Raw genomic sequence first — 15,431 nt, forward strand, 5'->3', positions numbered from 1 at the left:
AATGTCATGTAGTGTTAATATTCCATGTGTGATAATATAAATCGACAACAAGATTGATATATCCCGTTATTAGAGTATAAAAAAAAATTAAATACACCTTTTTAATTAGAATGCAGGAATAACAACACGTGACATTTTCAAGTTCGCCTTAAAATTACTCATATCCTAACACTCGTTCTTCATACAAGAAGGCAACGTTTCTTCAAAGTAGCTGAATCAGTTCATTGCATAGCATAGAAAAATACAAAATAGACATTACAAGGCAAATCAATAACAACGTTCATAGCTTAAATTTGGGTCTCCGTTAATTACTACTTTCAGTATTCTTTGGAGTTTCCATTGGTTTTAACTGTTCCAAGCTTTTCCTTGCTTATTTTGTTGCTTAAAGCCTTTCGTTTCTTCTGAATCTCGGTTGGGAGTTTAACGTCAGTTGCCAAACCAACAGCTTGAAGAAATCTTATTACGTACCAAGTAAGATCAACTTGCCACCATTCAAAGCCTTGTCGAGCTGAGTACTCAAAAGCATGGTGGTTATTATGCCAACCTTCTCCATGTGCTAGCAATCCAAACAACCTAAAACAATTGAAGTAATTCATTACATTTACTCTTGTCCATGGAAATTAGAAACCTTGTTCCATCAACTAAATAAAGTTAGATTTTACCAATTGTTTTTAGACAAATCACCAGTATCCCACACTTGCTTTCCCCATTTGTGGCAAATGGAGTTTATGGCAAATGTAACGTGGAGATAAAGTATCGTCCTCACACCCTGTAAAGAATGAAAAACCAACTAATTATTACCCAACAAAAAAAGGAAGAAGAACGTTTGAGAAATTAGGCTAGGGCTTAATTAAACAGTAAACAGTAATTAAGAGCAAATTTACCAAGCCCCAAACTAGAAAGGGTAGGCCTCCCACGGTATATAGCAGAACTCCAAGAGCAAGTGAGTGAAAGGGGTATGTGTAATGGAGAAATATATAGTACGGCTGCTTTTTCAGATCTCCAACGTTGTTTAGTCGTCCTTCAATCTGAATATATTCAAAAGAACCTTTATGGTGCAAGATGTTACGATAACGACAGACATATATCATAAAATTGTTCTTCTTTTGAGAAGTATAATGAAATAGTAAGAAAACATACACTACCAAACCGCGAACCGTAATCAAAGAGCCAACCAATATGGCTAAACCAAAAGCCCTTAATTGGGGTGTGAGCATCATTCCATGTATCAGTAAACTGGTGATGGTTCCTGTGTGTGCTCACCCATTCAAGTGGACTTCCCTGCAAACCAAAAGTAGATCATTCTCACAAACTTTTCTGCTAAAACAAGATACGTCAAATCCATGTAATGTTCTCTTTTCATACAAATGCTTCATGTTTAATATTTCCTTGTAAAATCTCCGCAATTAAAGTATCTTAAGAACGATTTTTGTTTCACAAACCTGAAGGGACAGAACCCCACAGTAGGCAAAAGAGTACTCAAGCCATTTCGGAAGCTTAAAACTTTTGTGGGAGAGATTTCTATGGTAAGACAGCGTTACACCGAGACCTGTGATCACGTACAGTGCCATGGCCAACCAAACTGCACTCCCATTGAAATGAAATGGTGCTAAAAGGGCAAGGAAATGCAAACCCAAAACGACAACCAGAGTCCCCACGTCCATGAAGTTCCATTGCCTCCCCAGGAGTTGTACTCTCCGCTTCACCAACCAATAGTACAGCTCCAGCATTGCCACAGCATCTCCTTCCTTTTGCTCCATATGGCTAGTAAATATTTTGCTCAACTGAAGCAAGAGATTTGCAGCGAAATGTAAAAACCATGTCACAGAAGCCTTTTTTATATAGAAAACCCTTTAGGAAGTATGGAAGTGAGGGAGACTAATCACATGTGTCAGAGACTTATAAAAAAAATTGAGGAAAATAATGAAAATAATTTGAAAACTTCGAGTTTTGTTAGACAAATAAGGAATATGGTTGGAGTCCTTGTGTAATTGTATATAATATTATTATTGGAAGAATAAGCCGTCCTACAGCCGTCCTACAGCCGTCCTACCTTGTCCTACCTACACACTAGCCGTCCTACAGCCGTCAAGCCGTCCTACAGCCGTCATACCTTGTCCTACCTACACACTAGGACGGCTACCTTGTCCTCTACAGCCGTCCTACCTTGTCCTACCTACACACTAGGACGGCTACCTTGTCCTACCTACACATTTGTATCATGTATATATATCCTTGTAATCTTGTAGAGAAAGATAATGAAAAAATAAGCATTCTCTTCCATTTGCATTCTCTTCCATAAGCATTCTCTTCCATTTGCATTCTCTTCCATTTTTCCACATTCATGTATCAATAACAAATATAATTTTTAGCCTACATACCTTTTTCTACAAGTTTTAATAATAAGATAAAAGAAATAGTAAAGTGAATAGTATTATAATTAACTTTTTAATGTAAAAATATAATTTTTCTTTAAAATGAACAGTATCGAAAAATTTTCGTTAATATTTCTTAAAATATAAGGTGAAGGACAGGACTTTGTCGATTAGCAAGGTCACGATTTCTCATTTCTTTTTGTACCATTTTTTCCCTCCATGACGATGAAAAGCAAAGTACATAATTGTCTTATGTATCTATACAACTTTTAGGAACGGATATTTGTATACGTACCTGTACAACCCTTGTTTTATATCTCTTTTGTAGTAGACGAAGATAAATATTTCCATAGATAAAATATTGTACTATATATATATATTTTTTTTAAAAGGACACTATAGATATCATTTCATAGGTAACTAATTATGTAGTCATCAAGTTGATCATTAAAGATGGTTATCGGTTCAAGGAGGATGCCTCTGATTTTTCAGGATAAGAAGGGGTACAGAAAATGGAAGGGATCCTCGGATCCCTTCCTTTTAATTCATCAAATTAATGGATTTGTGTCATTAAAATTTGATTCAACGGTTATAAATCAAGGCTCACTTTAAAAGTTATAATAACTTCAATCATTGGATCAAATTTCAATGGCACGGATTCACTGATTTGGTGGATTAGGAGAAAAGGATCCGGAGAGGATCCCTTTCCATAGAAAATGTCTCGACTCAATGTTCAAGTACCAGGCGCCACAACACTGAAGTAACACATGTCATACTCGTGGGAAAAGCTCTAACAACATAAATATTTTGGATATGAATATATTGATTCAAAATTCAATTTAATTATGTGTTTATTATTAAGGGCAAAAAAATTGTGTCTTTAGTTTTTCATAATGGATTTTCTTTGACATCTGATATATTTTTGTACCGTAGATTGGTTTTGACCCAAATTGGTTTTGAATGGGATTTTTAATTTGGGGAAGCAAGCACATAAATGTGTTCATTTCCCAAACTGGTCAATCAGCAAACACAAACAATCTCCAAATAAATCAAATCTTCCAACAGTGTTTTCAAATTTGGGGAAGAAGATAATGATTTGAGGAAGAAATCCCCAATCTGCTACTGCAAACATAGAAATGTGTTCATTTCCCAAAAGGACCAACCAGCAAACACAAACAATCTATAAATAAATCAAATCTTCGAACTGGAGTTTCCATTATATTTCACTAATCTAACATAATCTAATAAATATCAATTTAGAGAGAGAGAGAGAGAGAGAGAGAGAGAGAGAGAGAGAGAGAATTATTAGAAAATAACTTACTTATATACGAGGGTAATTTAGTTAGTGTAGAAAAAAAATTATATTTTTATCCTATTGTTGTGCATGTCATGTTCATATTCAAAAAAATCCTATCTTTACCCAAGATTAAGAAAATGTCTTGTTTTTAGTATTTTTCCAAAAAAAAAATTTATATTTAGGTTAGGGTGTCCGAAAACATTTCATGGCATTTTTATACGGGTGGAGTCATGAATTTGTTCATAATTTGGGGTTTTAATGTGATGTACCGCTTTTGAATAGTTTTAAATTATTTTAACCATGTGCGATATTACTACTCTAGTTTATACTAAAACACGAAGTAGTTTATACTAAAACACACAATGAAAGTTGAACGGCTAGATTAAAACTGTCATTTTATAATAGTATCCATTTTATAATGGGTTTAAGTTTGCCTGTGGGTAGTAGTTGTATCCGTATCTGAATTTGTCTCATAGATGATGGGCTGATCATGATGATTTCCTGCGGAAACTCTGCATGATCACATGCAATGAATATTGTTGCGATCGTATCTCAAAGCAAGCCAGCCACTAGGGCTAGCCTAGTGGTGAGGGTGTCGGGAAGGGGTGGGCTAGCTAGTTTAGGTTTTAGATTCGACTGAGGAGGAGGATTTTTACTTTTCTATTTCCATTCCCTTTCATCTTCTCTTCGCACATATTATTTTTTATTTTATTATTTTTATAAAAAAAATTAATATAAGATATTAACGTAGTTTAACCGTAACCATTTAAATAGAAGGAGATGAAAAGATAGAGAGATTAAAAGGGTAGAGAATCATCCTCCTTCAATTGAAGGAGAAACGAAAAGACTATCAAACACTTGATGACAACCACAAATTAAAAACTGCCATAAAAATAAGTCAGCCGTACGAAAGAGATTAAATTTGTAGATTAAATTTTGTAAACTAAATGATATAAAAATTGGTAATCAGATTATTACTTAATTGTTGATAAACGTGCTTATTTTTTTTTATTGATACATCTCATTTGGTTTGCTAATTTAGTCTCTCTAGCATTACTAATTCTCAGATCGTGGTACAAGTTTGCATGGTTACTAACTACAACAGTACAACTCTAGCTTCTAAAGTTCAACCAGTCCAAACAATGACAAATGGTATGCAAAAACATAGCCATTACGACCCCCTTTTTCTCTGCGGATCAGGATCCTCTCCTGATCTAAGGATGAGGATCCTCCTAACCAAAGAATATGGACCATTGGATGAAAATCAACGGTTATAATTATTATAACTTTAAAGAGACCTTTTGTTTGTAGCTGTTGGATTTTCATCCAACGATTCACACTTCTTAATCAGGAGGATCCTCATTCTTAGACCAGAAGAGGATCCTGATCCTTTCTCTGCAACGCCCAAAATTACACGTGTTAAGGACATTCTAAAAAGTAGCACGTACGTACCCTTCTAAACCGGGCCATAAACGAGTGCATGGATCACCATGATCAACTCGCCATGGGAAGGTACTGACTTCACGTTTGTTATCAAAATAGCAAAGGACTAGAACCCCATTACGTCCCATTCCCAATGGGTTAAGATTATGCACCCAAATTTCATTCCCATTCCCACATACAACACCCCAACTTAATTCATTAATTCAATTGAGATTTGATTAGGGAACAAAAACATGCGAAGGACTTGGTCAACCAAACAAGCGCGAGTCTCGGTCACGTCCACAAAGGCCCTTCCCTCTTCTCCACCACCCAAATTATTTCCAAACTCTCCCCACCCTCTCCTCCTTCCTCTCAAAACCAAAAGCTTGTACCACTAATTACAATTTCAATCCCAATTTCCACACAAGAAGAAACAATTCTACATCAGAACATGGCAAAAAACCTCAATTCACGACCCAACGTTATTATTTCAATCGTTTCTTTGTACAGAACTCAATTTCTTTGCGTATAAATTAGAGTGAATTAGAATATTGTGTTGTAAAAAGAAATCTCTATCATCATTATTACTTTCACCAATTCATCATCGTCAACAATTGTGGATTACATTTCGTCCTTACGCCCAATTTTGACTCAGATTAAACCAGTTTTGAATATCGGCTTGTCACAACAAGAAATCTCATCGTAGTTGAATCGTCTAAATCGCTAGCAACAAAGATGCCAAGCAAGCTAAAGAAGGCAATTGGAGCTGTGAAGGACCAAACGAGTATAAGCCTAGCCAAGGTTTCCAACAACAACAACTCGGCCAACCTCGAAGTCACAGTCCTCAAAGCCACGTCCCACGACGTCGTCCCCATCGTCGACAAATACATCCAAGAAATTCTCGCGCTCATTACGTCCAACAAATCGTACGCCTCCTCCTGCGCCCAAGCCATCGCCAAGCGCATCGGCAAAACCCGCAACTGGATCGTCGTGCTCAAATCCCTCATGCTCGTCCTCCGCATCTTCCAAGACGGCGACCCCTATTTTCCGATCGAAGTCCTCCACGCCATGAAGGGCGGCGCCAAAATCCTCAACCTATCCAACTTCCGCGACGATTCCAACTCCTGCCCGTGGGATTACACCGCCTTCGTACGCACCTTCGCCCTCTACCTCGAAGAGCGACTGGACTGCTTCCTCACCGGGAAGCTCCAGCGGCGGTTCACCTACCAGCGCGATCAGGAATTCAACAACAACCGCAGAAGCTCCCGGTCCAACGGGTCCGTCATCCGCGACATGAAGCCCGCGATTCTGCTCGATCGGATACATTACTGGCAGAAACTGCTCGACAGAGCGATCGCCACGACGCCAACGGGGGCGGCCAAAACAAACCGTTTGGTATTGATCTCGCTCTATTCGATCGTTCAAGAGACGTACGATCTGTACCGGGACATATCCGACGGTTTGGCTCTGCTTCTAGATAGCTTCTTCCAACTGCAATACCAGTCGTGCGTGAACGCCTTTCACGCCTGTGTGAAAGCCTCAAAACAATTTGAGGAGCTAGCGTCGTTCTACGCGCTCTGTAAGATCTTGGGAGTTGGGAGGACCTCGGAGTATCCGAGCGTGCAGAAAATTTCGGACGAGCTTCTGGAGACGTTACAGGAGTTTCTGAAGGATCAGGCTTCGTTTCCGGGTCGGTCGCCGCCAACCCATTTGCAGATTGGTTCGGATCAAATGGCGGGAAAGGAGGGTAAGAATAAAGGGTTGAGCTTTGAACCGAATGAAATCGCTTCTTCTGAGCAATACGAGGGGTCAGAGAGAGGCTCTGCTTTCGGTTCGGCTTGCACTTCGTTGGAGGATTTGACGAGTGTCGCCGACCACAGTGGGAATGTGAGTCCGTCTTGGTCGGTGGAGCAAGAGTTTTATAATTCAGAGGAACAACCGGATAAGACACCGGAGAATGAATCCATCAGACAGGGCGAATGGGAATGGATCAACCCAATCATTGCCGGCTGAGGTCGATCAACCTCAACCGGCGAGTGTTGGGTTTGATCTTGTTTCTTTTGACGACTGGACACCACGACCAGATCAAACAAAGCAACAAGAAAAAGGAGTTGAACAACTATTTGGTGTCGAAAATCAAGAAGGTGCGAAACAAGGATGGGAGCTTGTGTTGTTCGAGTCTACAAACAATGAACCGCCGCTGCAAAGATCATCGCCACCACCTTCGTCTGTAAATAATCTGTTTGATTCATCAAACCTAGACAGTTTGTTTCAGAAATCTTCAGTCCCACAACACCAATACAATCCATTTCTCGAAGATACAATTCCAATCGAGAGCTTTGCAACCTCTTCGAGTTCAAAAACCACCGCCAGCAATGGCTTTGGAAATTTCGGAGACGATTTGCTTTGGTCCCCTAGTACGTCCCAACCAGCGGCACCAACATTTTGTGCACATAATTCAAATGTTGGACAATTGGCGCCAACATTCCCCACGCAGAATACAAACAATACAACAACAGTACCGACAGTTCCCGCCCACAATCCAAATAACACCACAATGACACCGCCACCACTTGGCGGGCCGAGCCCAAAAGGGGGCACAATTTCACCAACATTGTGGACGCAACATTCCAATGAGAGCACAATGGCACCGACATTTTGCGCGCGGAGCACGAATGAGCCCACAACTGCGACAACATTTTGTGCTCAGAGTCCGAAAGAGTTGGCAGTAGCAACATTCTGTGCCCAAAACTCCAACGAGAGTGGAATGGCACCGACATTCCGTGCGGTGGCTCGTGATAACAAGAGTGTAGCTCCGAGATTTCATGCAGACGAAGCTAATGAGTTCGCAGCTGCGCCGACATTCAGTGTGCAGAGTGAAAACGACCCGTTTGCAGTGTTACCAGATGTGACAAGTACTAGTGATCCTATGTGTAACGAATCGATGAATCAAGATAGTCTGTTGCATCAACAGAGACTGTGGTTGGAACAGCAAAACAAGATTATTGCTAAACATATGTCTTGACTTTTGAATTGAGATTATTCTGTAGAGGTGGACCTCGAAATTTATATAAAATCAAATGTAATTATCTTGTATTCAGAAAACTTTAATCCATTCTCTTTGGCAGAGTTGAACGGCAACTGCGAGTTTATAGCATATGCTTCACACGCACCTTCGAGCCCAACAAATAGGGCCCTGGTGTTTTGAACGGTCACAGCCATGATATCATGCAGACTTGAATCATCGCCCATAAAAAAAAAAAAACAAAGGAGCCCATGAATCATGTTCATCCCACTTTAGCAAGCCAATTAGCTTGCATGTTGACATGGTCAATACTTCTTACGATTTGCCGGAAAATGGCTGGTCCGAGAAGCCATTGAGATGATGTGACGTTGTCATTAATTACTTTCCGTCTACTTATTCATTTACAAACATATTGACAGCTATGTATTCTAGTATCCGTAGTATCACGATATGAACGACAGATCGATAGTTGATAACGAATCGATACGTTTGATGATACAAAGTGGTTATGTACGCAACATAGTAATCAGGTCACCTAACCAAAGATTTCATCTTCCGAGGGACCTAAAGAGTACTAAAAAAACGTAATTGATTTGGTTAAGAGTATTCACCAGTACGCTTCATAAGCTCCATAAGCTAGAGAAGAGAAGAATGAAACGTATGGAGACATGGGACGTTAAAAGTGGTGGTTAACGTAAGGGTCATGAATTATAACCGTGGCAGTGTTGCGGGGAAATGTCAGTGAAAAGAACCACACAATGACCAAAAGGGAGAGGTGTACAGGCTTTACAGCTAAGTTTTGTACAGTTGCTTTAAACAGAGATCTCACGATTCACGGGAAAATATGACCTCTCCCTCCCCCAACACAAAATAAAATTAAAAAAGTCACGAACTTTTCTTCTGCAGGCATCAGATGCAAATGCAAATGCAATTTAGGCGAGGCATAGGCAAGCAACATGTGAACTTGTGAAAGAGAAAATGGACCACACATTACACTTACCATCATAGACATACTGATATTTTGACATCTCATTTTAATGATATGCGATATCCCATATTAATGATATATCATTAACCCTAAATATTACAATATCACATGACAAAAACTTGTCCATGACTTTGTATCCTTAACATTGAACTGACGGCGCGTTTACATAACCGTAATCAAAATAGAGGAATTGGATTGAAGAGAAATTGAATTGAGGAGGAGTCAGAATCGGATTACTGTTGAAGCTGTTTACCTAAATGTTCTGGAATCGGAGTATGAATGAACTTTAGTTCATATAAGTTGTTTACTAATTCAGATGAATCAGAATATAAATCAATAAGATTACTGAAATGCCCTTATTGTTTTTTGTTTTATTTTATCCTTAATTTATTTTTAATAACATTTTAGTTAGGAGTTAAGATCAAAAGGCAAACATTTAACAAATATTTTTACATTTTAGTACCCTGTAGAAGCACATCTATCTCTATTTGATTTTAAGAATAAAAAAAACATTTCATAAAATAATTTATTAAAGAGAAAAATAAATTGCAATAAGTAGTAAGAAGAAAAGAGGTCAAGGCCCTCTTTGGTTCTCAAAACAGGACAGTCTCCGTCTTTAGGGGAAAAAAAATGTTCTCCGTCCTCTTTGGTTCTCAAAACAGAGGTGCGAAGGAACCCATATCTCTCTATCATTCTGGGTTTTGTTAGAAACTTGATTCTCATGATTGTTTTGATTTGTATCATTGTATGTGGGTTTGTATTTGTTTGCACCACCATCGCCGTTGGAGCTCACCGTGAGTTGATAAAGATGAAATTGCAAGACTTTGTGATCGGTTGGAAAGGTGAAGTTGTTGGGGTACTTTCGGATTAGCCAAAAATCATGAGGGTCGTTTCAGTACAAAAGTTAGAATCCGGATGAAGAGTTTCTCCAGGAATCCAAATACCAGGTCTCTCCTAAGAATCCAAATCCAAGAATTTTCGGAGTGTGATTCCGGATTTTAGATGGGCCCCATGTGTTTTTGATTTCCTAAAATTTTAGTAAACACTGGAATCCTTTCAATCGGGAATGATTCCCTTTCATTTCATTCCAACCTCGATTGGTAAACACGCCATGAAAGTTACAATGCCAGTGTATTCATATTATACAAGTCATTTTTGTAATTAAGTGTTAACATATATAAATGATAATAGATGTTCAAATTAATGTGGGTTGTGGTATCCAAATACCTCTTTTTATCTTTCATACACATTTATACGTCTATCAACGTTCAGCTTTCGAATCGAATGAATTAAAAAAGATCGTAAGACATAAATTAATAAAAGGTGTATAAATATAAAAAATAGTGCATGGATACTTGTTGACCCTAAAAACTACCTAGCCTACGTGGCGTGCGGGTCAAGAAATTAATAAGCTAACTACATCATTTGATTGAATGCGGGGCATGCCAACTCGTCGGCCGATGAGTAAAATATGTTGTTGTGGTGTTGGGTGTGATGTTGACTTCTTGATCTCGCGATTGCGGCCGAGAAAGGAACACGTCTCGGCCTTCAGGTTCTAGAGCCTGAAGACAAGGCTGCTAGTTCTGCAAAGTTCAATATCAAATTTGACTTTCAATGTGCCGAATGTAGTAACCTGGTAACACCTCACTTCACCAAGAAGGCTGATGGGATGACATCTTCCAACAAGGACTCGGAAATCCTTATTAACCTAGACTTGGATAAATAATCAGTTGGTCTCGAAGGCTATTTATCCAAACTGAAGGTACTACTCGGTCGGCTGATTCTACAGCTTCAGTGCTGTTTATCCAAACTGAAGATGTTGCCAGTTGCCTCCACATTACTGTTTATCCAAACTGAAGATGTGTTGGTGGGGAAAGAATAAAATAAAAATCTCAAGGTGTTTGAGAGGTTTGCGCAGAGTAATTGTGTGTTGAATTGGAAGGGCTTTGAATGATGCACTCCCCTCTCTATTTATAGTAATGATCTCCTCCATGTCTGAGATAGAACTCCACTCGGATTATAATTCCTCAACCCAATCTCATCAGGTCTCGAACAATCCTAATCCCTATAGGACTTTGAACCAAACTCTTTAATCACCCAGATTTATCCCTTGATTCTCAACATCTTTTATGACTCAAAGCATCCTTAATTTTCGAGAATCCTCATTGTATTGGGATTTGATCACCTAACCCCTATCCAGATATAACCATCTCCTTATAGGATTCGGCCGAACTCTACTAGGCTTAGCCCATGACAGAATATTGCCAGTATCCCTTTTTGGACCGAGAATAACTCTAGGCTCGACCCAAAGCATTATTTCAGGCCCAACCAATAGCACCACCTGCAATTGCACTTGTTGGCTTCATATATCACATCTAGACTTCTAGTCTCCCCTCTTCCCTACATCTAATATTCTATTCTATTCTATTTATATGCCGTGTCTTCCTTCTTAGCTAGTCTTAAGTTTTCTTGACATTTTTCATCTTCTTCCCAAATTTTCTACCTTTTCTAGATTCTCAAAAATCTAAGAAACCCCACCCCAATAAAATGACCTTTTTTGCTCTTCAATCTCTGTTCGGAATGATGCATATATCCCCCAAATTTTTGCTTTCTTTCATCACTGTGAAGCACAAGCCTCAAATTTAGCTCTAGGCTTAGCGGTGCAAGTGAATAGGTTTCTTTTAATGGCGAAACACTTAACCTAAAAATAAGCTTCTGTGACATTCTGCAGTATCGTGTGGTGAAAGTTAATGTTAATACACTTAACATGTCATTTTTTTTTGTTTGGAATTACACTGTGGCATCCTAAGGTGTAGGTAAGCACTTCTTTATGTGGGGGATGAAGGCAATTCATGCTCTCAGTACGGGACACATTTTTATGTGTTTACCAAACATATTTTTGAGTTCAACTTTTTTTTTATACCCATTTTTTATAAAAGCACTTTAGTACCAAACCAGTACTAAATCACTTTTAAGTACTAGAGAAAAAGCTGGATGAAATTGAAGGGGCTTTTATCATGCATACTAAATGCAAAACAAGCAGGAGGGGAGTGCCACCCAGGAGTCAGGACCCATCTTCTGTCAACAAATCTGTTGAGAGAGAAAGTGAGAGAGAGAGAGCCAACTCAACTCAGTCTTACAGAAACGAAATACTTTCATCATTGCCCATTATCTGCTCAAAAAGAAAGACAGATATACAATACAAGAAGAAAATGAAAGAAAAAAAAACATCTAACTTGTCCTAAAAGCTTTGGGCTTTTTGCTTTCGGCTTTTGGCTGAATGCTATTGGCTCTACACATCCACATCCACATCCACATCCACATCCACATCCATCAATCAACATTCATCATGACAATCATGGCACACAAAAATGAATTGAAGGGCTCAGATAACATCACCATTGACCAAAGCAAGCAAACAAAAAGAGTTGCACTCTTTCTAAGTAAAACGCTAAACCCATGTTCAGTTCATGTCCATTACAAATAGAACCAAGGAGAGCAACGACAGTAAAACTCACATTACATTGGAGTACATTGTCACCGTGACATCTCGTACCAATAATACAACGAGAGAAAGAATGTACATTCTCAAACCAAAAACCAGGTAGGTGTTAATTAAAAACACAACCCAAAAGAAAAAAAAAAATTACAAAAAGGAAAGGGAAACAGCAAAACGAGGACGCTCCCTAAAAACCGCATCCATGCTTTTTCTTCTTCCTTTACCAATACAATATTTTACTAAAATATTAAATATAATATATAACATACCGATACCTTTTGTGGTAAAACCTTATAATTGATCGAGATCTTTTGTGGTAAAACCTCACATCCAACGAATTAGGCAAATGATAAAGTTGCGAACGATGTCGTTAAGAGTGGGCCCCCAGAGCCACTCGATCTAAAATAACTAGTGCTTGATTTAAATTTAACGACAGATAATATGATACAAATAATTAGGTATAGGATGTGTGTGTATCTGTTGCTTTTGTCGAAGCCACGTAGCTTTCACATTTCACATTCCCCGGACGGTTACAAAATCCAAACAAACTCCTCCTTCCTCCTCTGTATTTTGCACAACGAACAAAATTTAAAATATCTGTGTCAGCCAAAATGCCCGACACCAACAACAAAACTAACAAAAGCAATTGCTACGACTCTGCCGTTTACCGCTAAAATCCCACCGCAAATATTCACTGAGTTCACGAGTCAAACGGTTAAAAGTTGCCCCTTCTAGATAGATTAAAAAGGACTGGACCCACCGGGCTCCGTGGGCCACCACACTATTTACAATCTTTCACAGTTTTTCGGTGAGGGGTAGAATTGTCATTTTCATATCAATCCAGGTTGCCATGCTAACATGGCACACGCGAGTTGGATAGAAAGATGACACGTACCCTTAAACAAAACTGGAATTCCAAAACTAACCTTTCATTTGGCGGGTTTTTTCCTCTGCAGGTTAATTACCAGGATCTATTCCCCTCCAAGTCCAGGAGAAGATGGTCTTTAGTCTACCGCCGGTGAGTCTCTGCAACGCCTTCTTTGCTCCGGCGATCTCCATTTCCGCCAGTCTCTGCATATGTGGATAAGCTCCGGCGGCCACCAGCCTTTTCCGGCAACCACCGCTCCCTCCGCTGAGCACCGCCGCGACCACCGCCACCGGAAAGTTGCTGCTCGCCATCTCGTGATTCTTTGGGTCCAGCATCTGGACCAGCCTCATCACGCTCTTCTCATCTCTCACCAGCTCTTTCCGGTTCGACCGGACAGTCAACAGCGACAAAAGCGATTGGGCTGCCGATTCTTGTAGACCCACCGGTTTCGGCGACTCCATGAGCTTCACCAACGACCCCATACAGCTGCCCAACGCTCGCTTATTCCCATCGCTCACATGCACCGATAAGTGAGCGAGTAAGGAGACTGAGATTTGCTGTAGCGTTGTGTTGCCCTGCTTTATGAACTCGGCGAGTTGAACCAGGAAAAGGGTTGAAGACGACAGGATTTTAGAGCAGGAATCTGATGCTGAAAGCGATGTGATGGCTCGGAGGACGTGTTCCAATGTGTCCGAGCTCGGTAAATCTTGGATCAAATGCATTAATCTCTGCAACGCACGTTCTCGAATGATCAGAGCTCGGAAATACTCGTCAGAGGAGGCTAAAATCGCTATGCAATTGGCTGATTTTTCTTGGGCGGTCATGGTGCCGGAGAGAAGTAACTGGATTAGTACTGGCACGGCCCCTTCTTCTCCCAAAGCAGTTTTTATTTCTTCCACATTGGCAATATTTCTAATGGCGCCGGCAGCATGTGTCTGGGTCGCCGGAGACCCAGATCGGCAGCCTTCAATGAGGACCGAGACGCCACCGTAGGCGGAGACGGCCCAGGCGTTTTCTGGGTCGCCGGTGAGTGCCTCTACCGCCATCGCGGCCTTCTCTTTCAAATGGGTAGACCCGGATTCGAGTATTCTCAGCAGAGGACCCAGACCCCCTTCTTCGAACACTGCCTTGCGCGAGGACTCGTCGTCCGCAGAGGCCAGGAGGCAGACGGCGAAGATAGCCTGCTCACGGACGGAAGGCTGCTGGTGGAAATCGAGCAAATGAATCAAATATGCGACATTACCTTCCCTGGCGACGAGGCCGGGCGACTTGTCGTCGCCGCCGTTGAGGAGCTGAAGGAGCGACTCAAGAGCCTTTTTCTTGAACTCGACGCCGCCGATTTGCAACCGGGTGAAGAGGTCTCTGATAAAGAAGCCCAAATCCTCTTTATCCGACCCGGGACCCGGGTGGGACAAAACAATTGCGTTTGACTGGTGGAGCACTCCAGATCTGAGCAACAAGTCGAGGTCGCGAAGCTGATTGGAGAGCGAGGAGGCGGCCATATCGAGGTCGCTCTGCATTAGGAGCTTCCCGCCGGCGAACTCGGCGTCGGTACATTGATCGGCGAGGGCGGTGAGGCGCTGGAGAGTGGAGAGGAGTTGAGGGAGGAGGGTGTGGAGGAGGGGATTCTGGGCCCAGTGGGGGGAGTCGGAGATGTCGGCAACGGAGGAGTGGAGGGATGCGAGCTTGGAGTTGAGGGCGGTCCAGCGGCCGACGAAGGAGTGGACGCTGAGGGAGGAGCGGAGGAGGAGGGATAGGGTGGAGTTGATGAGGTCGAGGAGGGTTTGGAGTGGGTTTGTGGCGGCGGTGGCGCGATGCATTTGGGATGTGGTCCGGGTTAGAACCTGGTCGGGTTCGGGTCTGTCTCGGGCACAGCTGAGCAATGCATGAGAGAAATAGAGAGAATGCTTGGAAGTAAAGAAAAATGAGAGGATGGAGAAAAGTGAAGCGAAGCGAT

General features: G+C 40.9%; 3 protein-coding genes across 3 annotated transcripts; 1 reads left to right on the forward strand and 2 right to left on the reverse strand.

The window, feature by feature from the left end:
* Positions 1-142: 142 nt before the first annotated feature.
* On the reverse strand, positions 143-1,802 carry LOC103954985 (palmitoyl-monogalactosyldiacylglycerol delta-7 desaturase, chloroplastic-like). Its single transcript, XM_009366842.3, has 5 exons — positions 1,443-1,802; positions 1,141-1,281; positions 885-1,028; positions 663-769; positions 143-573 (listed from the first exon to the last, which is right to left on the reverse strand). The coding sequence occupies exons 1-5, from the start codon at positions 1,758-1,760 to the stop codon at positions 318-320; spliced, it is 966 nt and encodes a 321-aa protein (XP_009365117.1). The 5' UTR covers positions 1,761-1,802; the 3' UTR covers positions 143-317.
* Positions 1,803-5,534: 3,732 nt separating this feature from the next.
* LOC103954986 (clathrin coat assembly protein AP180) lies at positions 5,535-8,245 on the forward strand. Its single transcript, XM_009366843.3, is given in 2 exon segments — positions 5,535-7,062; positions 7,064-8,245. Coding segments are annotated over 2 exon segments (2,289 nt in total). The 5' UTR covers positions 5,535-5,829; the 3' UTR covers positions 8,120-8,245.
* Positions 8,246-12,508: 4,263 nt separating this feature from the next.
* LOC103954987 (armadillo repeat-containing protein 3) lies at positions 12,509-15,429 on the reverse strand. Its single transcript, XM_009366844.3, has 2 exons — positions 13,533-15,429; positions 12,509-13,169 (listed from the first exon to the last, which is right to left on the reverse strand). Exon 1 carries the CDS (start codon positions 15,292-15,294, stop codon positions 13,564-13,566), a length of 1,731 nt encoding a protein of 576 aa, XP_009365119.2. The 5' UTR covers positions 15,295-15,429; the 3' UTR covers positions 12,509-13,169; positions 13,533-13,563.
* Between the last annotated feature and the right edge of the window lie 2 nt (positions 15,430-15,431).

Source organism: the organism of the source record quoted next, unplaced genomic scaffold, assembly GCF_019419815.1.
Source record: "Pyrus x bretschneideri cultivar Hongxiangsu unplaced genomic scaffold, Pyrus_bretschneideri_v1 Contig12, whole genome shotgun sequence".
NCBI lineage: Eukaryota > Viridiplantae > Streptophyta > Magnoliopsida > Rosales > Rosaceae > Pyrus > Pyrus x bretschneideri.